The 26,902-nt window shown below is 49.3% G+C and overlaps 6 protein-coding genes across 10 annotated transcripts in view; 3 read left to right on the forward strand and 3 right to left on the reverse strand.

Moving 5' to 3' along the window:
* The window catches only part of LOC136196014 (uncharacterized), a 28,469-nt gene extending 19,292 nt beyond the window's left edge, over positions 1–9,177 (forward strand). Inside the window, exons 5-30 of one of the 2 annotated variants that reach the window (XM_065985506.1) lie at positions 62–1,883; positions 1,946–2,110; positions 2,171–3,145; positions 3,198–3,314; positions 3,371–4,881; positions 4,944–5,006; positions 5,060–5,178; positions 5,238–5,351; positions 5,408–5,517; positions 5,571–5,661; positions 5,721–5,817; positions 5,914–6,005; positions 6,056–6,139; positions 6,189–6,338; positions 6,398–6,512; positions 6,565–6,668; positions 6,727–6,784; positions 6,840–7,190; positions 7,242–7,540; positions 7,603–7,681; positions 7,731–7,787; positions 7,844–7,939; positions 7,993–8,271; positions 8,329–8,617; positions 8,674–8,974; positions 9,029–9,177. In XM_065985506.1, the coding sequence (XP_065841578.1) occupies positions 62–1,883; positions 1,946–2,110; positions 2,171–3,145; positions 3,198–3,314; positions 3,371–4,881; positions 4,944–5,006; positions 5,060–5,178; positions 5,238–5,351; positions 5,408–5,517; positions 5,571–5,661; positions 5,721–5,817; positions 5,914–6,005; positions 6,056–6,139; positions 6,189–6,338; positions 6,398–6,512; positions 6,565–6,668; positions 6,727–6,784; positions 6,840–7,190; positions 7,242–7,540; positions 7,603–7,681; positions 7,731–7,787; positions 7,844–7,939; positions 7,993–8,271; positions 8,329–8,617; positions 8,674–8,974; positions 9,029–9,047 (7,557 nt within the window). In that variant the 3' untranslated portion in view covers positions 9,048–9,177. The remainder of the gene's footprint in view (positions 1–61; positions 1,884–1,945; positions 2,111–2,170; positions 3,146–3,197; positions 3,315–3,370; positions 4,882–4,943; positions 5,007–5,059; positions 5,179–5,237; positions 5,352–5,407; positions 5,518–5,570; positions 5,662–5,720; positions 5,818–5,913; positions 6,006–6,055; positions 6,140–6,188; positions 6,339–6,397; positions 6,513–6,564; positions 6,669–6,726; positions 6,785–6,839; positions 7,191–7,241; positions 7,541–7,602; positions 7,682–7,730; positions 7,788–7,843; positions 7,940–7,992; positions 8,272–8,328; positions 8,618–8,673; positions 8,975–9,028) is intronic. The other variant, XM_065985507.1, reaches the window with a different exon arrangement.
* Positions 9,141–10,418, reverse strand: LOC136196020 (uncharacterized). The gene is made up of 2 exons (XM_065985513.1): positions 10,232–10,418; positions 9,141–10,172 (listed from the first exon to the last, which is right to left on the reverse strand). Exon 2 carries the CDS (start codon positions 9,909–9,911, stop codon positions 9,279–9,281), a length of 633 nt encoding a protein of 210 aa, XP_065841585.1. The 5' UTR covers positions 9,912–10,172; positions 10,232–10,418; the 3' UTR covers positions 9,141–9,278.
* On the forward strand, positions 9,931–13,303 carry LOC136196015 (mannan-binding lectin serine protease 1-like). 2 transcript variants are annotated; one of them, XM_065985509.1, is made up of 11 exons: positions 9,931–10,003; positions 10,068–10,141; positions 10,576–10,730; positions 10,780–11,028; positions 11,081–11,224; positions 11,281–11,436; positions 11,489–11,685; positions 11,734–11,884; positions 11,938–12,111; positions 12,179–12,358; positions 12,417–13,303. In XM_065985509.1, exons 3-11 carry the CDS (start codon positions 10,691–10,693, stop codon positions 13,178–13,180), a joined length of 2,055 nt encoding a protein of 684 aa, XP_065841581.1. In that variant the 5' UTR covers positions 9,931–10,003; positions 10,068–10,141; positions 10,576–10,690; the 3' UTR covers positions 13,181–13,303. The 2 variants fall into 2 exon arrangements, with proteins under 2 accessions (XP_065841581.1, XP_065841580.1); XM_065985508.1 differs by having other exon boundaries at positions 9,944–9,996; positions 10,068–10,730.
* Positions 13,304–13,801: 498 nt separating this feature from the next.
* On the reverse strand, positions 13,802–16,256 carry LOC136196018 (aromatic-L-amino-acid decarboxylase-like). The gene is made up of 14 exons (XM_065985512.1): positions 16,048–16,256; positions 15,879–15,995; positions 15,768–15,819; positions 15,569–15,648; positions 15,376–15,510; positions 15,178–15,321; positions 15,054–15,120; positions 14,905–14,999; positions 14,784–14,851; positions 14,628–14,710; positions 14,554–14,573; positions 14,401–14,499; positions 14,239–14,340; positions 13,802–14,177 (listed from the first exon to the last, which is right to left on the reverse strand). The coding sequence occupies exons 1-14, from the start codon at positions 16,246–16,248 to the stop codon at positions 13,965–13,967; spliced, it is 1,476 nt and encodes a 491-aa protein (XP_065841584.1). The 5' UTR covers positions 16,249–16,256; the 3' UTR covers positions 13,802–13,964.
* Positions 16,257–18,218: 1,962 nt separating this feature from the next.
* On the reverse strand, positions 18,219–20,849 carry LOC136196339 (aromatic-L-amino-acid decarboxylase-like). 3 transcript variants are annotated; one of them, XM_065985873.1, is made up of 15 exons: positions 20,565–20,848; positions 20,331–20,511; positions 20,164–20,280; positions 20,057–20,108; positions 19,868–19,947; positions 19,676–19,810; positions 19,480–19,623; positions 19,356–19,422; positions 19,209–19,303; positions 19,089–19,156; positions 18,950–19,032; positions 18,879–18,898; positions 18,728–18,826; positions 18,569–18,670; positions 18,219–18,514 (listed from the first exon to the last, which is right to left on the reverse strand). In XM_065985873.1, exons 2-15 carry the CDS (start codon positions 20,466–20,468, stop codon positions 18,302–18,304), a joined length of 1,413 nt encoding a protein of 470 aa, XP_065841945.1. In that variant the 5' UTR covers positions 20,469–20,511; positions 20,565–20,848; the 3' UTR covers positions 18,219–18,301. The 3 variants fall into 3 exon arrangements, with proteins under 3 accessions (XP_065841945.1, XP_065841944.1, XP_065841943.1); XM_065985872.1 differs by having other exon boundaries at positions 20,331–20,518; XM_065985871.1 differs by having other exon boundaries at positions 20,331–20,849.
* Positions 20,612–26,898, forward strand: LOC136196336 (NFX1-type zinc finger-containing protein 1-like). Its single transcript, XM_065985866.1, has one exon. It carries the CDS (start codon positions 20,998–21,000, stop codon positions 26,683–26,685), a length of 5,688 nt encoding a protein of 1,895 aa, XP_065841938.1. The 5' UTR covers positions 20,612–20,997; the 3' UTR covers positions 26,686–26,898.
* The last annotated feature ends 4 nt before the right edge of the window (positions 26,899–26,902 follow it).

Here is a 26,902-nt window from a genome sequence, read left to right on the forward strand (position 1 = left end):
CCTGTTATCAATTTATCCTCGCGAGCACACTACTGAATCTGAATGTTTTATTTGTGCGTAGGATCTTTTGTATGGCGACTACACCGTCCTTCTGTCGTCGTCAAATGCGTCGGCTCCTATGGATCCACCGGCTTCTCTAGACACGGCCTACAACACCCAATCGATGCTGGAAGCTAATCCGAATGTCACCGATCATCTTGCCGTCGATCCTGAAACAATTGAACCAGTCGTCTATCTCTGGAACGGCACCAATTGGCTGTCACCTCAACAGGAAGTAGACAAGGAAGAAAGAACAGTCACTGCCTTCATGGCACACATTCCGTCAGTGCAAGTAGCCCTGTTCTTCAGCTATCCACAACAGTACGGCGTCTTCCATTTCGACGACACTCACTTGTGCGGATGGTTCAGCCAGAATTCCGTATCCGTGACCGTACGACGATCGTTTGGCTTTGTCGGCACGGCAACCGTCAATTGGAGCGCCGAACCTCTCGACGGCTTCGGCGCTTCCGCCTCTCAAACGGGGACTCTATCCTTCGTCGAGAGCCAACCGACCGCCGTCTTCCAACTCGACGTCAGCGACGTGACCGGCTTTTCGTCGGCGACGATGCGAGTTCGTCTCGTCAGCGTCTCCCAACCGGCCTTAATCGACAGCGAACGCGACTTCACCATCGTCATTCTCGCGTCGACGAATCGTCCCTTCGGCGTCGTCGAATTCACCGAAATCGAACCGAGCATTACGACCCCCGAAGTGGCGACGACGTTCCGCTACAGCGTGGAACGTCGCTGCTCGCGCGCCGACGTCGCTCTCTCCACGATCACATTCAAAACCGAAGTAATGGACTCGGACGGCAACGAAGTCACCGGTCAAATTTCCCTACTGAGACCCGAGTGGCAGATATTCGCCGGTGGTAAGGAAACAATCGAATTCACGATCGTCGACGATAACGTACCGGAGTTGAACGCCTCGTACGTCATCGGTCTCACCTACGCCAGGCCGACCGACGTTGCCGTTGGACACAATAGCAAAATTCGCGTCGACGTGACGGAGAACGACGACGCTCGCGGTGTCGTCGAGTTCGTCAGCGACGAGACGACGGCTATCGAGAGTGACGGCGGCGTCGTTTCCGTGCCCGTCGTTCGTCGAAGAGGACTGTACGGCGACATCGAAGTCATTTGGAGCGGTGTCGATGGAACGGCAATCGGTGGCGAGGATTTCTCCTTGCTCGACGGCTTTAGTCTCAACTACCCGGAAATGGGCAACTGGACGTACATCCAAGTCGGAATCGTCAACGATACGATCCCTGAAGACATCGAAGAATTCACTCTTGAGTTAGTCGAAGCGAGAGACGGTTCTCGACTCGGAAATATCACCACTCATCGGATTAGAATTATACCGATTAACGATAATGCGCCCGTTTTCGCCGTCAAGACGACGTCCGTTGTCATTCAGGAGGCAGACGTCATCAAAAGCAATTACGTCATCTACAGGGTAGCAGCATCTGATGCAGATCCGGGTTTGAATGGGCTACTACGCTACAACATATCCGGCGGCAATTGTTCGTTTTTGGAAGTCAACTCCATGACGGGAGACGTCTTCTTCCCACAGCCAATTCTCGCAGTTGTCCAACGGCGGTATTGCTTTGTGGTCGTCGAGGCGACCGATTCGGCGTACGCACCACTTTCCGACACCATGGAGATTCACGTGACCGTCAACTACTCGTACAGCTGTCCGCCGGGGCAGTTTTCCAACACGAGCTTTTTGCCTTGCGACGACTGTCCACTCGACACGTACCAGCCCTTGTTCGGCGCTCGAAACTGCATACCTTGTCCAACGGACTATTTCACTGAGAACGCCGGTACAGTTATGCCAAACGAGTGCAGAGGTAATTCAACTTTACGTACACCTTGACTGTACTGGCTAACTAACAGTGTCTTTTCTTTACAGCTCCTTGCGCTCCAGGATACTACGCTATGGGTCACGGTTTAGAACCGTGTCAGCCCTGTCCTAAGGGTACGTATCAGGAGAGCAGTCGGGGTCGAAATTGCACCAAATGTCCGCCGTTTACGTATACGTTTAACGAGATGTCGATCAGCAATGCATCTTGCGTCGGTACGGCCGAATCACTAATCGCCTAATGATAATTTAAGTTATTCTACCATCTCCTCTTAGCTGATACTGATGAAGATACCGTTTTGGACATCGTCGACAATTGCCCACTCGATGCCAATACGGATCAAAGTGACGGTGACGGCGACGGTCGTGGCGACGCGTGCGATTGCGACAGCCTACCTTGTACCAACCCCGATCCGGATCCCGGGTGCAGGGAGATCAACGAGACGATCGAGTGCGACTGCTCGCTTGGACGAGGCGGTGCGCGCTGCGAAATCGAGGTCGACGAATGCGAGACGAACGACTGCGCGGCCGGCTCGACGTGCGAAGATCTTCTCGCTATCTACATGTGCTGGTGTCCGCCGGACATGTGGGGATTCCACTGCGTTTACGACAATCCCATGAGAGCGAGTGTCGTGGAGAATGCCGACTTGAGTACTTTCGTAGCGAATTACACGTCTGAAGCGAATGACCACGACATCTACAGCTCCCCAAGTTTCACGCACGAAATCGTGTCTGGCAACGACCTTGGGTGGTTTAACATTAGCGGCGACTCGGGACTTGTTACCGTCGCCGGAGACGTCGACAGAGAAGTTCAATCGGTCGTCAACCTGACTATTTCCTTGACGGAAGATCGCGAAATGGGTGACTTGTATGGACGCTCGACGCAGTATCGCCTCGTCATTCAAATTCTCGACGAGAACGACAAGACTCCCACGTTCGATCAGGACCCGTGGCGCGCAACTTTGGAAGAAGGCGCGCCCGGTGGAACGCACGTTGTGACCGTGGACGCGACTGACGATGACGCGGGAACGAATGCGATGATTACGTACGCTATCGACAGTGGAAACGACATGGGCTATTTTGTTATTAACGAATACTCTGGCGTTATCACTCTTAACAGCACGTGGACGTGGAACGGGACCAAGATCGTTTTAGCTGTAACAGCTGAGGACGCTGGAACGCCTCCTAACAAGGGATATTCCGAAATCATTATCTGTGTTGCTGGAAGCGAAGGAGATAATTGCGATAAAGGTATTTTGTACACTCTTTTGTTTTTTTTTAATTAATGAAACTCTCTTTCTAGACACTGACGAATGCGCGTCTTCGCCTTGTAGTTCTAACACGAAGTTCTGCGAAGACCTTGCAAACGACTTCAAGTGCGTGTGCCAGGATGGATATGCGGGAAAAACATGCAATGAGCGTAAGTTATTTGAACGTCGTTTGTCTATGGCATTCACTTCCATTTTTTTTCTGCAGCCGACTTGCCATGCTCGGACAAAAAATACGACTGCGCGGAGTACGTTGCCTGTGCGCATAGCGCTTTCACCTGCGACAATTCTTTCTTCAACGACGTCTTGCAGCCGCTCTGCTCGATGACGAATAGCTCGTGGATTCAGAATGCGACCGCGTGTCTCATCGAGTCGTCAGAAAAATTCATGGCTGACAAATTCGCTTTCAGACGCCGACCTCCGTTCGATTCCGAATGCCGCGACTTCGCCCGATACATGCATCGCGAGCAGAAACGATGCTTCGGCTACCAACTTTGCACGTCGTCGATTAGCGAATACGAAGCGTCCGAAGTGAACAAGGCACTGGGCACGGATCAAAATCGCTTGCAGCTTCTTCGACTCGCGAAGAGATGTCAGAAAAGCTCTGATGGTCAAACCAAGGTCGTGCCAGAAATATCAAAAGAAGGTTTCACTATGTGCTACACTATTCCCGCCGGCACATTCACCCAGCACACCATCGACTTCGAACGCATCGAATCTCTCATCGACGGTGTTCACGTTGGCGAGTCGACGGAAGAGGACTGTCGTCCGTGGTTGAGCGGAGGAACAAGAAAACGTCGCGATGCGGAAAGCCGACATCGTCGCTCGGTCAACGACACGACGACCGAACCGCCAACCGCCGCCGATTTGTCCGATTTCCACGAGTTCCGATCCAATTCGACGTCTTCCGACGAAGTGTGTCAGAACAGTACTCTAAATGGCGCAGGACAGAACGTCTCGGCCGTGTGCACGGAGTGCGGAAACGGCGTCGCCGAGAAACTAAGCGACGGCGTCGAAGAATGCGACGACAACAACACGGTGAGCGGCGACGGTTGCTCGTCGAATTGCACCATCGAGACGGGATACGATTGTACGGCGGAGGAAGGCGAGTTGAGCGCGTGCTACGCGAAGTCGTGCGGCGACGGAATTCGCGTCGGTGGCGAAGACTGCGACACGGGTGGAGCGATCGGATGCGAGAGCGTCACCTGCACCGTTTCGGTTGGATTCAGCTGCGTCACGCCGGCGTACAGTCTCAGTACGTGCAGCGCTGTTTGCGGAGATGGGCTCGTCGTTGGAAGCGAGGAGTGCGACGACGCGAATACGGCGAGTGGCGACGGTTGCAGTTCGAATTGCACGGTCGAGATCGGGTACAACTGCTCGTCGTCGTTCGCTAACGGAACGTCGATTTGCGAGTTGAAAGACGGGTTCAATTGCACGGGAGGATGCTCGTTGTGCGGGAACGGAATTCGCGAGGTGCCGGAAGAGTGCGACGACGGCAATAACGACAATTTGGATGGATGCAATTCTGTTTGCCAAGTGGAAGAGCTGTTTGATTGCACGACCCCCATCGGCGATTTGAGCACGTGCGTTCATTACGGAGTTGACCTCAATGGAAAGGACAGCACGACGCTCAATCACGTCATTTGGTACACGAAGCAAAAGGAGATGGTTTTCTTGGTTGATCCGGAGCTGATCGACGCAAGCCGAATTGGCGATAACGTATGGGCTAGATTCTAAAATATTATCACGCTCTGACGATCGATTTTCATTTTCTTTTCTAGAAGTGGTCAGCAATCGAATTCGTTTTGGAGAATAGGAACGAGGATCTAGTTCTAAAGGAACAGGTATTTAGCAAATAGAGATCTACATAGTCAATCTTGGTCAATTTTTTTCTTAGATTGATTTTAACTGGCAAGAAGCTGTACGAGATTACAACCGCTTTACGTTTGCCGAAGCATCAGCTATAGCAGGAAAAGTGCAGACGTCTTTTGCTATTCCAGGAGGCGACGTAAATAAGTAAGTGCTTTGTTCGTCGTGGAAGCACATCGAACTAACAGATTCTGATCTTTTACTAGGCCGTCGCTTCTAATTGAGCCGAGATCTGGCATGACTGCCAGTCTGAAAGACGTCCTTCTTCTCGTTGCCTATAAACACGACTGTCCAACTCTCCCGGCAGACAACGTTACGAGGTGAACTTGACAGCAACCGCGAGTCCTATTGCACAAAAATTCTCTTTTTTTAATAGAATCATAAGTATGATTGTGGAAGACACAAACGGTGCTCGCATGCAACCTGTAGAAATTGAAGTGACATTTGTTGCTACAAATGACCACGCTCCCAACGTCACAGTTTCAAGTGAAAAAGCCCATGTTTATTCCTTATTTTTTTACTACCTGGCTTATGTTTAGGTTCGGTTGCATACTTTACCGAAGGCAGTCCTACAGCTGTAAACGTCGTGCCGAACAGAGGTCTTCGGATCACTGACCCTGATCATCCCCAGTACGAATGCACGAGAAAGACTTGCGTAGAGATTAGACTAACGAGAATTATGTATTCAGCTATGCTATACAGTGGGCTGACGTCGTTTTGTCGTGCTTGGAATGCGACAATGAGATGCTGATGCTGGGCTCTTTGGCCGATGGAGTAAACGTACAGGTAGGAGAAACTAAAAACCAGTTCACACTAACTGTGACAGTTTGAAGTCACGTGCTTGAACGGGCTTGGCGTTCAATTTCTGATAATGTTTATTAGTATGATGCCAACACTGGTACATACAGCCTGAGGGGAAATTCATCTTTGCAAGTGTACCAAGATTTGCTTAACGACATCACCTACATCAACAGGTTAGTCGCTTTGTGTACTCTTGCTTGATTTACTGTAACATTTCTTGCAGTGCTATGGAGCCATTGAGGCCACTCAATCGTTCGGTTACAATCACTGTCTCAGACGGAACTTACAACACGACCATCGATTTAACGTAAAATAATTTCTCTCGTTAGCTCTGTCCTTTATCAAGTTTGCGTTAGGATCGTGATCATAAATGTCAATGATCGTCCGGTGCTTCTTCTTAACGGACAAAATATGACTCAAGTGACGTTTACAGAAGGCGGTGACCGTGTTCTACTCGCTGACGGCATAACGGTTTCTGACGAAGACGTCGAAGATTACATAACGAGGTATAGATAGAATGGGAAAAGGTTTGTAACCCCAGCTACGCTTTTATCTTCATGCACAGCGCAACCGTTCGAATTGACTATGGAAGCAACGATCCGGTTTACAGTGACTTCTTGCAAATCAACGAAACTTTGCTTCCTTCTGGACTCACAGCAAGTTTCAGGCACCCTATGATGGTAAAACACCACATTGCTCGTTGTTATCTAGTTACAAAATTGTTCAATATAGACTATTCATGGCATGGCAACACCGGCGAATTACAGCATCGCTTTGTCAGCTATCAGCTTTTGGAATCAGGCTTCGGCACCGGCTAACATTGCTGCCTATACGAGGTCAGTCACGACAGTTAGTTTACCCATAGCCTGCAATCTAGCCCATACTGCTTTTTAGACTTGTTATCTTTACTGTGCGCGATCATCGGCTAGCCAGTTACGAATTCCAAACTAATGTGAGCCTGGCTAAAGCTTATACGTATACGAGTAACTGTAACTTAACGCTGACAGGTATCCGTCATTGTTGTCAACGATCGTCCCATCTTACGTCTCGGCCAAAACGACGAGGAGTACGCGCCCACGCAGGCTTTCCTCGAACGCGTCCGAACCTTCACCGAAGACGACCCAGATCGCCTGGCCGTCTTTCCCTCCGACTTCGTTTTGAGAGACATCGACAGTTCCAACATTGCCAACGCTACAGTGGCATTCACTGGCGGCTTGGATACAAACGTGTTCGAAAATCTCACCATTGACGAAACCGTACTACAGTCGACGGGCATAACAATGACGATGACGTGGAACGGAGACCAAGACGTCACCTTGTTTTTCAGCGGACTTGCTCCCGATTCTGATTACAAGAAGGCAAGCTAGAGAAGTCAGACAAGAGATGGGTAATGACGTACCTTTTCTTAGGTTCTCGCAACGATTACCTATTTTAATTGGCGCGACGAACTATGTCCCGGCGTGAGAGTGATCAATACGACGGCGACCGACGATCAGGGTGCCGTCAGCGACACGTTGACCATTTTCATGGACGTTCGAGAGAGAAACGATCCGCCGGTGCTCGACCTGGGCGTCGGCTACGACGTCCAAGACAACGTTTACGTAACGGAAGGAATGAGCGTTTTCAAACGCATTGCTACGACGCTGTATCGCGCTCGAATCAAGGACAAGGACTCGACGAACCTGACGAGAGGCACCGTGAAACTCACGTATGATAAGCGTTATCTTTTATTGTACGTACAATATTAATTTTTTTTTCTTTCTGATTAAGGTCGTCACCTGATGGTTATCTGGATGAAAACGAGTATCTTGCTGTTGTCTATGGTATAAAACTGGCTGATGGAATGAGCGTAAGCGCTAAATATTTAATCTGCATTGTCTTATGATCTTTACCTTCAGGTGACTGCCGATGCTGATGGATACGGTCTCACTTTTGTTGGCATTGGAACTTACGAGGTACCAGTGCATGCATAAATAACTAAAGCAAGTACTTGAACTGCTTTTCTTTCTAGGATTATATTGATGCTATTGCGAGCGTTGGCTACATTACTCTTGCTGACGAGCCTCAGGTCTTTATTGGTGATACCTTCCAAAAGATCGATCGCTTTGTAAGTGGATATTGGGAAAGTCGTCTTGTCTTTGAGTTATTTTCTTTTTGCAGGTTGAAGTTACCCTCTGGGACAATGGCTTCAATAGCACCAAGCCTAATGGAGACAACCTCGGTCCGTCGCCCGGTTCGATTAGCGTGAAAATTCACATCGAGCTCATTAACGATCACGCCCCCGTTTTGACGTTCGTCGGACTTACCGTACCCGAATCCTGTGTGTCAGTCCGCCCAAGAGAATCGAGAAAGAAGCGTGATGCTAAAGAAACTGAAATTAGTCAGCCAAAACAACAGGAGAGCATGGTGCAGTCGAAGAAGGTGGAATCTATGCCATCGGTAAGAAAATCCGAGGCTACTATAAAGAGCACCCAATAGTGAAGCGTTTTGTTTTAGTCTCCCCAATTGGCTGGAGTCGGATTTTTCAACTCGAGCGACGGTCACTTCGTCGTCGGATCCACCATCGCCTTGCAATTCTCCGAAGAGACGAACAAGCCCGTTTTGAGTCATCCGTCTCTTCTGAAGCAGCTAATTCGATTCCATCCGCAACACTTGGACGATCTCCATCACGTCGGAGTGTGGAAGGACGGGCGCACGTTGCTCGTCGCCTTCCCTCGAGCTTCGTCTGAAAACGCGATTCCGATTGTCCGCGGAGATATCGTCATTTCTATCGTATCGCCTGCTCGTAAGTCGCTTTTAGGCGAATGTCTTCATCTTATCTTGATGTTCTTTTTGGATCAGGATATTGTGATGGTGGAAAATGCTCTGACGGAATTTGCCGAGCGGGAGGAAACTCCGCCTGCCTCCGAGCCTCGTATCGCACCGACAGCTTGGACTCCTATTCCATACTGGACGATAGCGTCATCTCTTCTTCAGGCGGAACGTCTTCTCCCGTCTCGACAGATTCTGAGATTGTAGCTGCTACGACCGAAGAGTGCTCTTACGGATCCTGGACGACGAATCTCGTCTACGTCCTGATGTTCGTCATTGTCGTTGCGGTGATGTTTGTGATCGTTTATTGGACGATCCTTGGCAAGAAGACGTAAGTGTCTGGCAATCTTTTCTGTAATTTGTATCTAACGATTTTGCTTTTTAGCGTCAAATCTATCAAATAACTCTGACGTGCACCATTCTAACGTTTCTTTTGTCTATCTTTTGCTCTTTGTTTTGTTCGTTTGCTGGCTGGCCTTGCTCGTGTCTCGCTTTCAACGTCTTACAATTTATGGCTGATACATGTCAAGAATACGACAGCCCAGAATGAAATCGTCAAAATTCAATATATATACAGTAAGAAAAAGGGATATAAAATATTACGACTAAACTAAAATATTTATTCTGAAGAACTGTCAAGTTTTTTTAAATGCCTTCTTCATTTGCCCACCGCAGCCCGCCTTCTCGCAAGCTCGAAATAGAATGTCGACAGTCGCCTCGTCTCCCTTTCGTCTGTGCCAGTCTTCGAGTAGATCGAGCAAGCGATGGCGCAATTCCCTCGGCTGTTTCTCGCGAAACTCTTCCAATTCAGCCGCGGAGTAGCGCAAATATCGACCAATCGATTGCCACTTATCGCGCGCTAAATCAGCAACGACGTCCAGATGATCTGACGTCACTTCTGCAACGGCGTCGTCGTCGTCGTCTTGGCAACGTTTTCGTCGCTTAGGCGACGAAATCGGCTTCTTTGTCGCCGTCAAGGTTCGTTTCGCGCTCTCGCCACATAGTTTGTCCCAGATGTGCGGCTGCTTGTCCTTTTCGTCGCGTAGAATGTCGAGGAAGGTTCGTATGCTGTTCGGAGGCTTTCTCGTCATGACGTCGACGAAGTACGACGCTTGTTTGCGTCGTGTGCTCTTTAGAATGGCCAGTTCGTCCCGTTCTTCGTCGCATAACACGTCGGCTGCATACAGAGAGTCGATGTATAATGAGGGATCAAGTTCGTTGAGAAGAAAGGGCCGGTGTTTACGCAGATTTCTCGACAGATTGGCCATACAGTAGGGACTCGATCCAGTCCCGGATTTGTCCTGATTCTCGTCGCCAAGTCTCCTCCGTGCTCTCGCAGACGACAAGGAGCCAGTGAAACGTCTGTTTTTGTCTTGAATTCGCTATGGGACTGACGATACCCCAAATGGGGGCCCTCTCCCTAGCGTTTCCGACTGCCTGGGCTGGAGCAACGGCTTGAGACAAGCACGAAAGGTCACAGCTAATCAATCGATTGACGGTAGGTTCATCTACGACCACGCTCATTCAGACTATCAGATGAAAATCAACACTCGATCGTTCTAGAAGGTATATATGCATATATGCGTACCTTCAGTCTTTGCCACTCGCTGTAGTTTGCTGTGGAGAAACTAAGTAGGTTCTTGTAGCATACCATATAGCAATGGAGGCACATCAGACGTAATCAGCCAGCAGTTAGTATATGCATTAGGTCGATTCCTAACGTACGCACAGGGCCACTTTCACTCGCATCTTACTGCGCTCTTTGCGGTTTTCGTCATGACTGCGCGTACTGCACGTGCCACTCGGACGATGGCGTCATTGTCTCAGCCTCAATCTGGTGGTTGATGACAATCGGCGTTTAGGCCAGATAAGACTAGTTGAGACCACATGTTTAGACCACATTTCTTACGTTTATTGAAATTAATGTTCAAGAAAGAACAATAGGCATCCGCTTCCTATCGACTGATTCTTGGCAATCTCACTCTAAAAGCGACTGTCGCTGAAGCTCTCGTTTCATTTTTTGCTTGGTTACAAAAAGAGAATTTAGATGCGAACGTTTTTCAAAGCTGTCGCTCTTCTACTTTCACGTACAGACTATATTTATGAATGCCTCCGTAGACGTTTTTATGTGTTTAGTAAAAGTTCAAGTTTGCCTCTCGTTCCACAGCAGCTGGCCGGAGTTCCAACAGGTTCCACTTAGAGAAGTTTTCACAGCGCTTGAAGGCGACCTTTCATTCCGAAATGATGGAAACGAATCAGAGCCGGTTGTGTGGCAAATTCGCCTGCCCGTTGGCTATCACATTGAGATCTACTTCGATCTTTTCCAACTGCCGTATAGTGAGCATTGCATAGGCGTTGATTTCGTCATTTTAAGCACTCAGAGAGGTTCGCACGTGCAGTCAATCTCTATACCGGTTTTTGAGGTGTTTGTATAAAGGCTATCATCGCTGCTTTTGCGGAGATCTATCAAACGGCCCCAGAGATTCACTTATTATAAGTGAACACGTTGTCAATGTATCCTACTACGTGGTTCCTTACTATGAAGAGTCGATGGGGTTCAGAATGCGGTACCGCGCATTTGGTAAATTTCTCTGGTGGAGGATCGAAGGTGATCTTTGAAAAAGAATCTCTCTATAGACGTCGACGAGTGTAGCAGCCGCAACGGTGGCTGTTCACATTTTTGCCACAACTCCATCGGAAGCTACTACTGCTCGTGCCCTTTCACCCACCAACTGGGTAGTAATAGAAAAACCTGCCTCTCGGTCTCGGCGTACGTACTCCGAGTCGGCCAAAGTACATCATACTAAAATCAGTAACGCTGTAATTGAACGCTGTTTTTTTCTAGATTGCTCGCACAATATTACAGTTGATCCTGAACGCAGCAGGGAAGTGATAGGGCCCTGGCATCTCGCAAACTTTACAAAGAATCTAAACTGTGATTGGGCGATTTCATTTCCTCTTGACTACAAAATTGAACTTCGCTTTACGGAAGACAACGCGGATGATCGTCTAGCAGAAGCCCACTGTCCTTACGAGCCCAAAGTACGTGATCATACTGAGCGTCGTCTTATTTTACAATTAATATTGTAGACTGCTAATAAAGGCGGCGTCGCATACATTTACTGTGGATCATCAGCAGAACTTTTGGATTTCAATTCGTCTGAGAACACTATAGCCTTTCGCTTCCTTATCGACAACAGAACGATTTTCGGAGGATTCCGTGTACAGCATTACGTTATTTGTAAGACTAGACGAGAGGCTCACAACGGCCGCATATAGTAAACGTAGTGTCAGCCCCTCCCTGCAGCGACCCGTCAGTGCCTGAAAATGGCGGGAAAGAAGGATCGGACTATGACGTTGGAGCGTTTGTGCATTACTACTGCGATAAAGGTTATAAATTACGCGGATCCGCCGTTATTAAGTGCAATGAAGATTCTACGTGGAATGGCACTCGACCGCGCTGCTACAGTAAGATGTCTTATGGGGAAAAAATCCTCCCACTTTGCTGTCTTGATTTGCGCCTTTTTGTTTATAGGAGTATCGTGCCCAAATCCAGGCAGGCCCAATCACGGTACGACGACGTCAAACGGCTTCTACTATAAAGACCAAGTTACGTCGACGTGCGACGAATACTATGAAAGAGCGTACGGAAATTATAAGAGAAACTGCACAGAAGACGGCACGTGGTCAGGAGAACCGCTCACGTGCAGACCAAGTAACGGCACAGAAAGAGAAACCGCCTATCTTTTTTTGCGTTAAATTCTCATACATAGAATGCGGAAAGAAAACTCTTTTTTCCACCAGAAGAGGAAGGGTGAGCTATGCAAAGCATCCTTGGATCGCATTGCTCTACGACGATCCGTGCGTAAAGCGCAATTGCGCGTTCTGCGGCGGTGTCGTTATTAATGAAAAGTTTATCCTGACGGCGGCTCCATGCGCTCGTGGGAAGAGTCAGCGAGAGTTTGTCGTTCGACTGGGCGTGCACTATCAAAATGGCACTGCCATGGGGGCACTGTCGTGCAAACCCAAAGATGTTCATTATCCCGATCTTGGCGGCGACTTACTGCTAGTAGAGATCGCCAACTGCACGCCGACGGGCGGCGATATCGTGCACGCAGAGATAGTGTTATCGGAGTATATTCGACCCATCTGTTTGCCGGACGAGGCGCATTGGCCTTCTTCGTACGGCAAGATCCAAGTGATCAGATGGAGCGAACAACGAAATTTGACTCTTGCTGCACCTTTCAAGTTACGACGCTCGTACTTGACGGTGGTAAAGAGAGACACGTGCCGAGTTCGCTTTGCGAAAGAGCAACAAGACTTTGCCGAGGACGAGTTTTGCGCGTCTGTGTACAGGGGAAGGAAACCGTGCACCGGAAAATCGGGCAGTCCGGTTGTGGTGAAAAATCGTGGGAAGTTTGTCGTTTTGGGAATCGGCAGTCGGAAGGAGGTGTGCGGAAAAGGCAGTTACGGCATTTACGGTGATGTTTTGCATCACCTTGAATGGATCAAGGAAACTTTGAAATATGAAGATTAGAATTGATTGTTGTCTGCTGTCATTTCCTTGTGTCAATGTCTAGTCTTCACGTGCGCTGTGAGACCCGGATTTTTTCTTTCACCTAAAACGTGCTATGATGCAAACTAGTACCGGTAAGACGTTTGTGTCGGTGTACGTGCACTCTATTTTGACCAGGGTGAGCCGCAGTTCCCTCGAGAGTTCTTTTTTTGACAAAAATACGCTATGTGGGATTCAGATCTCCTTGCTACAGTTGAAAACCGAGCCTACTCGCTTACAGATGTTTGCTCGAAGTAGCCAGTTCGTAATCCTCGGTGCGCGTGAGTTGGGGGCCCCCGTAAGGGCTTCCGAAGCTCCTGACCGTTTCTCTTAATTTCCACGCCACGAGAGATACTGCAGTTACATTCATGCGAGGGATGAAACAGACGTATTCGCCTGCAGACACGCCAATTTCATGATATAGAGAGGGAAACAATTCCAGTTCGAAGAAATTTCTTTGAATGCACTAAAAAATCATTTCAATTCTACACCGCTTCTGCTCGTTTGGGCTGAGCTGACCGAAATCTCTCTTGGTGGACAAACTGTAGCCTTCGGTGCACAGACTCTCGAGCAAATTATCCGGCCAATTCTTGAGGCCAGCGCTACCCTTGATCGATATATTTGGTTACGTATCTATCAAAGTCTGCGTGCAACAACAAAGGGGAGACGAAAAGCGTAATACCATCTCTAGCTGCTAGCACGAACTATTATCGGCAGGCAGCAAAACACAACAAATTCACTGTCAAGTCGAAAGCAAAGGCCACTATTAGTTTGGGGAATGTTCTTCGTGCGCTTTCAGTATTTCTTCAGCTGTATCCCTGATGACTCCCCAGGCGAATTGTAAATCGCTTTCGGTGGTTTGAGCAGCGTTAACCGAAAATCGCAAAGCGAATATCCCCCTCACATCTGCCCAGCCGATCAGCAATTTTCCTGACTTGTTTAGCCGAACGAACAATTCTCTGTTCAATTCGTTCTCGCCCTGAGTACAGAAAACGGACGCAAAAATCGGTTGCTAATAAGGCGGACATGCTAATGCTAACTTTTAGTTGAAAACAGACGAGTCCGAAATGAGGCTTAGCAGCAATTCTAAAGCGTTCATCGTCGGCGATATAGGACTGCAGTTTCCTTGCGAGCTCGACGGTCTAACGAGGAGAAAATGAGGTCGTGGGTAGGACTTGATTAAGTACTCGTATAAGTGCTACTTGTCTGATGATCTTCTGGAGACCAGAAATTCCGTAAAAACGCAAGACGATCCACAATTTGAGCGATCGGAATTTAGTGCCGAGAGGCACCTGCCAAAGCTGAACGGCCATAAAAAGAGTGAGCTACTCATCGAGATCCCTTATACAAATTACGTTATAGTCTATGACTTTGTCTGAAAAGCAAAAATTCGTATAAAGATTTGCGGTGAACGAAACAATATTTTCACCTGATTCTTCCTCTGAAGGCCTCGAATATGTTGGCCTTGCGCCGCTATCGAGGCCTTCCGTAACGGCCTTTCTGTTTTTGACCCTTCATTAATTATTAAATCGATGAATCAGTTTTTTCCGAAAGCGCCATTATTTAATTAATCGACGCATTATACCACATGCAAGAACATCCCGTCGAGGTAAGAAGCATTTTGTGAGCGTTGAAATTGAAGGAATCGCTAAACTGAAAAAAAATCGTCAATTGCGTGCGCACGTGTGCTCGCTTTGCTTCTATACCTCCCAGCCGTCTGCGTAGTGTCTGAACTCAGGACATATGAACGCGCTTCCCGCGTACGCAGCGTCGATGTGCAACCACGCATCGTATTCCTGACCTACAAACTACTGTATTGCATTCGTGAAAACTTGGGGCGTCGCAGTAAGCTCACAGAGAGGCCCAATCTCAACGAGGTTATCGAATGAGCAAAATTCCGTTGTTCCCAGAGTTGCGCAGACCTAAAATTATCGTAAATATTAACAAAACTATTTATCAATTAATTAATTGAGACATACAAAGAAAGGAGTCAGCCCAGCTTGAAGATCCTCTTCAATTGCTTTTTTGAGGCTTTCCCCTCTGAGCGAAAAATCGTCGTCTGTCGGCAGTGTACGATATCGCACTCCGGCAATCATGCAGCATTTTTGAAAAGCAGTGTGAACCTCAAGGATGGTACGTGCAAGCACGGTCTATACTGAAACGATTATTTTAGGTACGTATTCAGAAGCGTAGGCAATGAGTTTCCCCGCCGCTTGTTGTTCTGACAAATCGCGCCGTTTCTCTCGAAGTTTGAAGGCCGCTCTTTTTCGAGCAGCCAGCACAGCGACCAATATCGCTTCTGTAGCTGAACCCTTGATAGTGCGAGAAAATAAAAATGAGCGCAAACGCGGGTTCATGCACCGTGGGTACTTGAATGACTCCGGCGCCGCTTTGCAGCTTTCCTTCGTCGTCTTTTGATAGGAAAGCTCTTGGTAGGTTCAGCGCCTTTCCTACAATCATATGACAGCTAATCAGTTTCTAACTAACTGAATCACGCCGAAATTTTAATTAATTAATAGTCTGAGCTGTCTCGACTAATTAATATTGTTTATTAGCGTAGCAGAAATACCCAGCCAATCCATTACGAGTGTTTCAAGTTCCGAGCAGGCTGGCGCCGAACGCTATATAATAAATAGATGTGAACCGAGCCCATTGCACCGTACGCGCGTGCCTCGCTCACCCACATGAATTGCACGACCCCAAGCCCTTCGCTAAGCATTTCTCCAAGAGCAGAAGGAAAGGAAAACCCCAAAGGAAAAAAGCCGTGAAAATGAGGATTCACCGTCGCTTGAGGCAACTGCGAACGTCGCAGCTAAGCTTACACGCCGAGCAACGGACTTCAATCTTACTCCAGGAATGATGGCGCGATCGATGTCTTTGCGAATGTCGTCCCAACTTTCAGGCAGCTCGGGTGCTGAGTCCGGCAGCAGCTCAGATAGATAACCCGGCGTAAGGTTTGTCCAAGGACGACGTTGTGGAGCTGTCATATGATAGTCAGCGATAGCGTCAACTATCTCTTTCCCTCGACGCCTAAACTCTTCGATGTCCATTACTTCTTCTTGTACTTGTAGCAGAGTAGGCCTAACGCACTTCAGTTGTTTACATTTTTACCAGACTACATATCTACGGCTCTGGCGTCGCTAAGAGAAGCGACACGGAGATGCAGTCGGTCTTGCTCGCACTCTTGCACGTCCTTCGAACGGGAGTGAGGCAGAGAGCCCGAGACGACGAGAAGAAAGCCAAGAATGAAGCCTAATCGATCACCGCGTTCGACCGATTGTAAAGGAAATCCGTGGTTCGACGTGAGAAGACCATGGAGGCATTTATCAACATCTACTGTATATAGATGCGGAGGGAGATTTTCCTATTGGTTGCGCCCACGGTCGATCTCCAGTAGTTCAGGGCCATATCCGGCTCTAGTGTGTAGGAGGACTCGTGTGGTGCAAAAACGAAAGACTAACACGCGTGACGTTTCAGGGAACATTAGGGAAAGGGGAAAAGACAACACGTCATTGTTTTGTTGAAAGAAATCGTCACGCCGAGCCATTCATCGCTCAGAATCGATTCAGACATGCATCGCGGAGTGCGAGGAGGACGAGGTCACCACCTCGGTGGCGAAGGAAGAGGAGCACGCGGTGGGCGTCTCGACCTCGCGCCTCTCGATCGGGCCACGGTGGCCCGAGAGGCGCGAGGTCGAGACGGAGGATATCGTGGGGACGGGGACGGGGAGGCGGAGGCTATAGAGAGCATCGCGACGTCACGATCGTCGCGACGAAAACGTTCCGCCGCCGTCGGCGGCGGCGCCAGTTCGTCGATTCCGCTTCGGTTGGAACTACATGAACGAATTGGTGACGAAAAGTCCGCGACAGATTGCGTTCAACTTGGGAAGCAAACGGGCGGCGATGTCGTGCACGCAGAGATAGTGTTATCGGAGTATATTCGACCCATCTGTTTGCAGGACGAGGCGCGTGGGCCTTCTTCGTACGGCAAGATCCAAGTGATCAGATGGAGTGAGCAACGAAATTTGACTTTTGCACCTTTCAAGTTACGACACTCGTACTTGACGGTGGTAAAGAGAGACGCGTGCCGAGTTCGCTTTGCGAAAGAGCAACAAGACTTTGCCGAGGACGAGTTCTGTGTACGGGGGAAGGAAACCGTGCACCGGAAAATCGGGCAGTCCGGTTGTGGTGAAAAATCGTAAGAAGAAATTTTTTTGGGAATCGGCAGTCGGAAGAATGAGGTGCGCGGAAAAGGCCGTTACGGCGTTTACGGTGATGTTTTGCATCACCTTGAATGAATCAAAGAAACTTCGAAATATGACGATTAGAATTGATTGTTGTTGCTGTCATTGTTCAATGTCTAGCACGTGCGCTGTGAGACCCGGATTTTTCTTTCACCTAAAACGTGCTATGATGCAAAGGAGGACGAACTACAGCACCGGTAAGACGTTTGTGTCGGTGTACGTACACTCTATTTTGACCAGGGCGAGCCGCAGTTCCTTCGAGAGTTCTTTTTTTTGACGAGTACACGCTATGTGGGATTCAGATTGCTACGGTTGCAAACCGAGCCTACTCGCTTGTAGATGTTCGCTCGAAGTAGCCAGTTCGTAATCCTTGGTGCGCGTGAGTTGGGGGCCCCCATAAGGGCTTCCGCAGCTCCTGACCGTTTCCACGCCACGAGAGATACTGCATGCGAGGGACGAAACAGGCCTATTCGCCTGCAGACACGCCAATTTCACAATATAGAGACGAAAAAATTACAGTTCGAGGAAATTTTTCTTTGAAAGCTCTAAAATTTCAATTCACTTTTGCTCGTTTTGGGCTGAGCTAATCGAAATCTCTCTCGATGGACAAACTGTAGCCTTCGTTACACAGACTCTCGAGCAAATTATCCAGGCAAACTCTTGAGGCCAGCGCTACCCTTGATCGATATTTGGGTTACGTATCACGTATGTATCAAAGTCTGTGTACAACAAAAAGGGGACAAAAAGCGTACTACCATCTCTAGCTGCTAGTACGAGTAAGCTCTGAACTATATTATCCGCAGCAAAACACAGCAACTTCACTATCAAAACGAAAAGAACAGTCAAAAGCAAAGCCACTATTAGTTTGGGGAATGTTCTTCGTGCGCTTTCAGTATTTCTTCAGCTGCATCCCTGATGACTCCCCAGGCGAATTGTAAATCGCTTTCCGCGGTTTGGGCAGCGTTAACCGAAAATCGCAAAGCGAATTTTCCCCTCACATCTGCGCAGCCGATCAGCAATTTTCCTAACTCGTTCAGCCGAGCGAATAATTTTCTGTTCAATTCGTCCTCGCCCTGCGTACAGAAAACGGATGCAAAAAAGTCGGTTGCTAAGGCGCTCATGCTAACCTTTAGTTGAAAACAGACGAGTCCCAAATGAGGCTTAGCAGCAATTCTAAAGCGTTCATCGCCGGTGATGTAGGACTGCAGTTTCCTTGCGAGCTCGACGGTCTAACGAGGAGAAATGCGGTCACGCGTAGGGCTTGATCAAGTACTTAAAAGAGCGACTTGTCTGATGTTCTTCTGGAGACCAGATATTCCGTAGTAACGCAAGACGATCCACAATTTAAGCGATCGGAATTTAGTTCCGAGAGGCACCTGCCAAAGCTGAACGGGCATAAAGAGTGAGCTACTCGTCGAGATCGCTTATACAAATTACGGGATGGTCTATGACTTTGTCTGAAAGGGAAAAATTCGTAAAAGATTTACGGTGAACGAAAATAATTTCACCTGGTTTTTCCTCTGAAGGCCCCGAATATGTCGGAGTTTCGCCGCTATTGAGGCCTTCCGTAATGGCCTTTCTGTTTTTGACCCTTCATTAATTGAACATACAACACGTTTTTCCGAAGGCGCCATTTATATACTATACCACATGCAAGAGCATCCTATCGAGGTAAGAAGCATTTTGTGAGCGTTGAAATTGAAGGAATCGCTAAACTGCAAAAAATCGTCAATTGCGTGCGCACGTGTGTTCGCTTCGCTTACATACCTCCCAGCCTTCTGCGTAGTGTCTGAACTCAGGACATATGAACGCGCTTCCTGCGTACGCAGCGTCGATGTGCAACCACGCATCGTATTCCTGGCCTACAAACTACTGTATTGCATTCGTGAAAACTTGGGCGTCGCAGTAGCTCACAGAGAGGCCCAATCTCAACGAGGTTATCGAATGAGCAAAATCCCGTTGTTCCCAGAGTTGCGCAGACCTAAAATTATCGTAAATATTGACAAAACTATTTATTAATTAATTAATTAAGACGCACAAAGAAAGGAGTCAGCCCAGCTTGAATATCTTCTTCAATTGCACTTTTGAGGCTTTCTCCTCTGAGCGAAAAATCGTCGTCCGTCGGCAGTGTACGACATCGCACTCCGGCAATCATGCAGCATTTTTGAAAAGCAGTGTGAACCTCAAGGATGGTACGTACAAGTACGATCTACTAAAACGATTACTTTAGGTACGTATTCAGAAGCGTAGGCAATGAGTTTCCCCGCCGCTTGTTGTTCTGACAAATCGCGCCGTTTCTCTCGAAGTTTGAAGGCCGCTCTTTTTCGAGCAGCCAGCACAGCGACCAATAACGCTTCTGTAGCTGTTCCCTTTAGTGCGAGAAAGTTAAGATAAGCGCAAACGTGGTTAAATTCAGTGAGTATTACTTGAATGACTCCGGCGCCGCTTTGCGGCTTTCCTTCGTCGTCTTTTGATAGGAAAGCTCTCGGTAGGTTCAGCGCCTTTCCTATAATCATGATAGCTAATCAGTTTCTAACTGAATCACGCCGAAAATTTAATTAATTAATAGACTGCTGTCTGAGCTGTCTTGACTAATTATGGTAGTTTAGAAATACCTAGCCAATCCATTACGAGTGTTTCAAGTTCCGAGCACGCTGGCGCCGAATTCTATATATAAATAGATTTGTACCGAGCCCACCGTATACGCGCGTGCCTTGCTCACCCACGTGAATTGCACGCATCCAAGCCCTTCGCTAAGCATTTCCCCAAGAGCAGAAGGAAAGGAAAATCCGATGGGAAAAAAGCCGTGAAAATGAGGATTCACCGTCACTTGAGGCAACTGCGAACGTCGCAGCTAAGCTTACGTCGAGCAACGGACTTCAATCTTACTCCAGGAATGATGGCGCGATCGAAGTCTTTGCGAATGTCGTCCCAACTTTCAGGCAGCTCGGGTGCTGAGTCCGGCAGCAACTCAGATAGATAACCCGGCCTAACGTCTGTCCAAGGACGACGTTGTGGAAGTGTCATATGATAGTCAGCGATGGCGTCAACTATCTCTTTCCCTCGACGCCTAAACTCTTCGATGTCCATTACTTCAGAAGCGGGTGTGGCAGCCTAACGCACTTCAGTTGTTTACATTTTTGCCAAGACTACATATCTACGGCTCCGTCGTCGCTAAGAGAAGCGACACAGAGAACGCAGTCGGTCTTGCTCGCACTCTTGCACGCCCTTCGAACGGGAGTGAGGCAGAGAGCCTGAGAGGACGAGAAGAAAGCCAAGAATGAAGCCTAATCACCGTGAGAAGACCATAGAAGCGTTTATCAACGTCTACTGTATAGATGCGGAGGGAGATTTTCGCCCACGGTCGATCTCCAGTATCTACAGTAGTTCCATCCGGCTCTAGTGTGTAGGAGGACCCGTGTGGTGCAAAACTGAAAGACTATAACACGCGTGACGTCCAGGGAACATTAGGGAAAGGGGAAAATACAATACGTCATTGTATTGTTGAATACAATCGTCACACCGAGCCCATTCACCGATCAGAATCGGTTCAGACATGAATCGCGGAGTGCGCGGAGGACGAGGTCACCACCACCTAGGTGGCGAAGGAAGAGGAGGACGCGGTGGCCCAAGAGGTGGTCGCGGTCGCAGTGGCCCGAGAGGCGGAAGAGGCGGATGGCGAGGTCGAGGCGGAGGATATCGTCAGGAAAACGGCGATTGGACGCGACGCGATCCTCCCTGGAACGAACGCGGAAGGGAACGCGGAGGCGGTGGCTATAGAGAACATCGACGTCACGATCGTCGCGACGACGAAAACGTTCCGCCGGCGCCCGTTCGTCGATTTCGCTTCGGTTGGAAGTACATGAACGAATTGGTGACGAAAAGTCCGCGACAGATTGCGACCGACTTGGGTAGCAAACGCGACGACTTTTCCGCGTTCCTGTCCCAAGGCCAACGCATGTCACCCGAAATGCTGCGACTCGTTTTGAAAGCGACGGCGCTCGGTTGCAAAAGCGACACGGCGGCGCAAAGCGTCAACGATCTTTTGAACAGTTTTCTCTCGTCGTGGTTTCTGAGCATTCAAATGAGTCCCTATTTGATGCAGAGGCGTCGTTCGGGGGCGGCCCACGAAGTGGACCCGGAAATTGAAAGTGAAGTCGTTCGCGACTTGATTACCATTCTTGAGCAAATTCTTCAACGTTTTCCGAGTCGCGCCGGCGAGTTAATGATCGTTGACGTCTTGAAAAGATCGGTACCGAGTCTTTCTTTACCCGAAGACGAAGAGACAGACATTATGATAAGAATTGACGAATTGCTTGAAGATCAAGAAGATGCGGTGGATAGACGTGCCGCTGCCCCCGCCGCCGCCGCCGCCGGCGGCGGCGGCCCGTCAAACGATTTCAACATCATGGCTGATCCGGAGGACGATTTCACCGACATGACCGTCGTGCCGACGAGCGAAGAGATCACGCTCAACGATCGACCGTTTCTTCGTCCCAACATTCGTCGCGGCGCCTTTCGAGATCTCAAGCAGTATCTCGACATCCAGTTTCGTCTTCTTCGCGAGGATTTCGTCGGGCCGCTGCGCGAGGGAATCGCCGCGCTCGACGACATGGATCAGCGTCGATTGAAGCCCACCGATCTTCGCGTCTATCGGCGAGTGCGCGTCGTCGAGCCCGTCTGCACGACGCGCGGTCTCACCCATCGGCTCGCGTTCGACGTGAGTCGAATGCGACGCGTCCGATGGAACTACACGCGTCGTCTCATCTTCGGCTCGCTTCTCTGTCTCTCGTCGGATAACTTTCGAACGATGAAACTCGCCGTCGTTACGAATCGACGTGCCGAAGATCTGGCGAACGGGAACGTCGACGTGCGATTCGTCAACGGATTGGCCGATCTCGTCGACGTGCAAATGTCTGAGACGGAATTTATTATGGCCGAGTCGCCGGCGTATTACGAAGCCTATCGACACGTTCTCGAGCGACTTCAAACGATCAAAGACGATTTGCCGTTTCAGAAGTACATCGTCAAGTGCCGTCCAGACGACGTTGTCGCCGCTCCACGCTATTTACGTGCGGAACGTAACGACGGCGTTGCGCCGTCGTTGGATCTGCGCTCGGCTCTCGGGTGCAAACACGTTGCCGCTAGTTTCGTGAGACCGTTGGGTGCAAGTGCGTGGCCTCCTCTCGACAACGTCGATCTCGACGAGTCGCAGTACGAAGCGCTCAAAGTTGCGATGACGAGGGAGTTCGCTCTGGTGCAGGGTCCGCCGGGAACTGGCAAGACGTACATCGGGTTGAAGATCGTGGAAGCGCTCGTGAAGAATCGCGACGTCTGGGATCCGCGAAAGTCGTCGCCGATGCTCATCGTTTGCTATACGAATCACGCTCTCGATCAATTCTTAGAGGGTATCCTGAAGTTTTTGCCGGACGACATCGTTCGCGTTGGAGGTCGGAGTAACAGCGAAAAATTGAAAAAATTCAATTTAGCCTCTAAAACGAGACATCTTCGTAGTAGTCGAGACGTTCCCCAAGCCATTTATCATGGCCGATGCCAGGCATTCAGAGAAGTAATGGAACTGCAGAAAGACGTTCAATCTTCGTGGGAAAGTCTTGCAAGTGGAAAGAAAGGCGTCGTCGGAATACGTCATTTTCTTCCTGTCGAAGGCTGCAAACTGATTAACTTTTTGTCCGACGGAGGAAGTATGTACGAGAGCCGGGGATACAGTCGTCTCGACGAATGGCTGGGAATTGTCTGCTCGAAAGAAACGGCGAATGACGAAAAGGCGAAGACACCCGCTGACAACGCTAAAACAGACGAACCGGAAAAAGAAACCGACGACGACGCTGAGGACGAAGAAGAGGAAGGCGATGCAGAAGTAGACGAAGAGGCGGAGAGACTGGAAGCGGAACGTCGAATCGAAGGAACTGACTACGATCAGATCATTCGTGAAGAGAACCGGCCAAACGACGAGGCACCAGCACCAGCACCAGAACAAGAAGTTGCACCTGAGGGTGAAACGGACGACGATTCATGGACTACTGTGACTATGAGCAAGCGTCAGCGTTACTTTAAAATTCGAGAGCGTCGAACTCTCCCGCCGATGGCAGAAGAAGAAGTAGGTGCACTTAATGAATACGATCTGTGGGATCTAAACGAAGAAGGTCGCTGGCGCCTCTATAATTACTGGATGAATAAACTCCAGACGCACTACGAGCAACAATGCAACGTTCTGTATACCAAATTTGAGCAGGCGTGCACCCGCTTGAAGGAGCAAAGCGAGCAAGAAGATCTCCACATTCTGCAATCAGCAACGGTCATCGGCATGACGACGACAGGAGCGGCGAAATATCGAAGTCTACTCCAAGAAATTCGACCGAGAATCGTCGTCGTCGAAGAGGCGGCCGAAGTGTACGAAGCCCATATCGTCACGACACTCTCGCCGGCGACGGAACACCTGATTCTGATAGGCGATCATCAGCAACTTCGACCGTCGCCGCACGTCTATCGTCTCGCGCAGAAGTTCGATTTAGACGTATCCATGTTCGAACGCATGAGAAACAACGACATGCCGTGTCGTCGTCTGAACACGCAGCATCGCATGCGACCGGAGATACGACGACTCATGAATCACATCTACGACGACTTACACGATCACGAGTCGGTGAAGTCGTACGGCAACGTGCCGGGCGTCCGACGCAACATTTTCTTCGTCGATCATCGATCGAAGGAGTCGGAGAACGAAGATCTGCGTAGTCACTTGAATCGACACGAGGCGGCGTTCGTCACGTCGTTTTGTCTCTACCTGATTCAACAGAACGTCGCCGGTTCGAGAATAACGATTCTGACGACGTACACCGGGCAACTGCTCGAGATAAAGGAGTTGATGCGTACGCGTCGCGGCGTTTTTTCGGGCGTTCGTGTGACGGCCGTAGACAACTATCAAGGCGAAGAGAACGACATCATCATCTTGTCGCTCGTTCGCAGCAACGACGCTAAGAAGATCGGTTTTCTGAATATTTCTAATCGGGTCTGCGTCGCCTTGTCGCGAGCTAAGATGGGCTTTTACTGCATTGGAAATATGACGATGTTGGCCAAGACGAACGACCTGTGGAGTCTCATTCGCGCCGATATGATTAAGGATGGCGGTATTGGTCGCGAGCTCGAACTGTGCTGTCAAAATCATCCCCGCACCGTTACCACCGTTTCCAAGGCTTCTGACTTTGATAAGGCGCCCGAGGGCGGCTGTACGAAACCGTGCGAATTTCGGCTCCATTGCGGTCACGTATGCTCGCTCTCCTGCCATCCGTACGATCCACAGCACAAGGAGTACAAGTGTAAGAAACCGTGCGCTCGCACGTGTCCGCGCGAGCACGCCTGCAGCAGACGATGCTATCAACAGTGCGGCAACTGCACGGTCAAGGTCCCACGAGTGTTATCGGAATGCGGACATGTGCAGCTGGTGCCGTGCCATCAAGAAAATGAGTCTTTTATCTGCCGCGAACCGTGCCCGAAACTACTCGCTTGCGGTCATTCGTGCGTAAATCGCTGCGGAGATTGGAACTGCACACAGAGGTGTCTCGTCAGTGTAACAAAGCGTTTTGAATGCGGACACACGCTCGAAGTTCCATGCCATCTTCGGCACGAAAACGGATTGTGTTCGGAGCCGTGTGTCAGTCTGCTCGAGTGCGGGCATCCGTGCACGGGCACTTGCGGCGAGTGTCTCGGCGGTCGAAGGCACAAGTCGTGTCGAAGCCAATGCGGTCGAACTCTCGTCTGCTCGCACGAGTGCGCGTATCCGTGCACGAAGAATTGTCCGCCGTGCGAGGCTTCTTGCGAGAATCGATGCGAGCACAGTGCCTGTCGCAACAAGTGCGGTGAACTATGCAGTCCGTGCAAGGAGCGGTGCACGTGGGAATGCCGGCATCATCGGTGTACGAAGCTCTGCAGCGAAGAGTGCGATCGTCCGAGATGCGATCGGGCTTGCTTGAAGAAACTCGACTGCGGTCATCGATGCATTGGTCTGTGCGGCGAACCGTGTCCGAGCAAGTGTCGCACGTGCGATCGCGACGAAGTGACCGAAATCTTTTTCGGCGACGAAGACGAACCAAACGCTCGATTTGTCGAACTCGAAGACTGCCATCACATTTTTGAAGTGAAAGCGCTTGACAGGTGGATGGATCAGACGCAGACAGACGACGATGGTGGTCTTCACATCGGTTTGAAGCAGTGTCCTCGATGCAAAACGGCCGTTCGACGCAACTTGCGCTACGGCAATGTCATCAAGCGTGCCTTGCAAGACATAGAGGCTGTGAAACGGACGATGATCCAGCAATCGGCTGAGATGGAGAGAACGAAGAAGCGGCTCAAGCGGGAGGTTCTCGACCTCATTACAACGTTGGCCGAATCTCCGCTCTTTTCAGACAGAATCAACGCCGGCGTTGTTCGCCACGCTCGACTTGCGGTCGCGTCTTTGGCGTCAAAAGAGTCGATTGTTTTCTTATTAGACGACGACGGACCGTGCGGTAAAATTATGCACCGCATACGTGACAGGCCGACACCAGAAGAACTGTGGACGGCTGAAAATCAAATTCTACTTCTTCCCAAGGTGGCTGAATTGGGCACTAAAATTGCTAAAGCAATCGGTAGTGGGGGTGACGACGTGTTTCGTCTGGAGTGTCGTAAATTGTCCAACGAGTTAAGGACTCTCATCGACGTTGTCATGGTAGCTCAACTTACCGCAGAAACGGTGAACGACATTCAAGTGCAGCTGCTGACAGTTGAAAACAAATTCCATTTTCATCTTATTCAGTACAGAATCCGAAGCAGGGCTTTGCTGCTTCCTGATACTGAGAAGGAGTATCTTCGAAAAGTTAAAATGATCTTTCGCCTGGATAAGCTTACGATGGATCAAATTGAAACAGTCAAAGAAGCTCTTAAAATTGTCGCTGAATTTTCTGGAGCACCTGGTATATCAGACGTAGAAAGAATTCAAATTGTCAAAGCCATTGGACTTAGCCATGGTCATTGGTACAAGTGCCCTCAGGGACACATTTATGCTATTGGAGAATGCGGTGGAGCGAATCAAGGTGGCATGTGTCCGGAGTGCAAAGCCCCAATTGGGGGTGTAAATCACGCTCTTGCCCAGGGTAATCAGCATGCTCCCGAAATGGATGGTTCTTCATACGCTGCTTGGTCAGACGAAGCAAACATGGCTTTTGATCCACGCCAATTCATGAACTAACAGTTTTTGTGGTTGCGATATTGCACGAAATCTTTGTTCTGCGCACGTATACCTACATACGTCTCTCCCTCCTCTACTTAGCTCTTTTTGGTAACTCTTTCTTTTTTGTTATAGTTTTTACACCTGCAGAACTATTTTAACACTTTTTACATTTCTAGAATTATGCAGTACATTGCACTAGAGCAGTCTCCGGATAAATGAAAAGAAACTGCTTTCT

This window comes from Oscarella lobularis, chromosome 15 (assembly GCF_947507565.1).
Source record: "Oscarella lobularis chromosome 15, ooOscLobu1.1, whole genome shotgun sequence".
NCBI lineage: Eukaryota > Metazoa > Porifera > Homoscleromorpha > Homosclerophorida > Oscarellidae > Oscarella > Oscarella lobularis.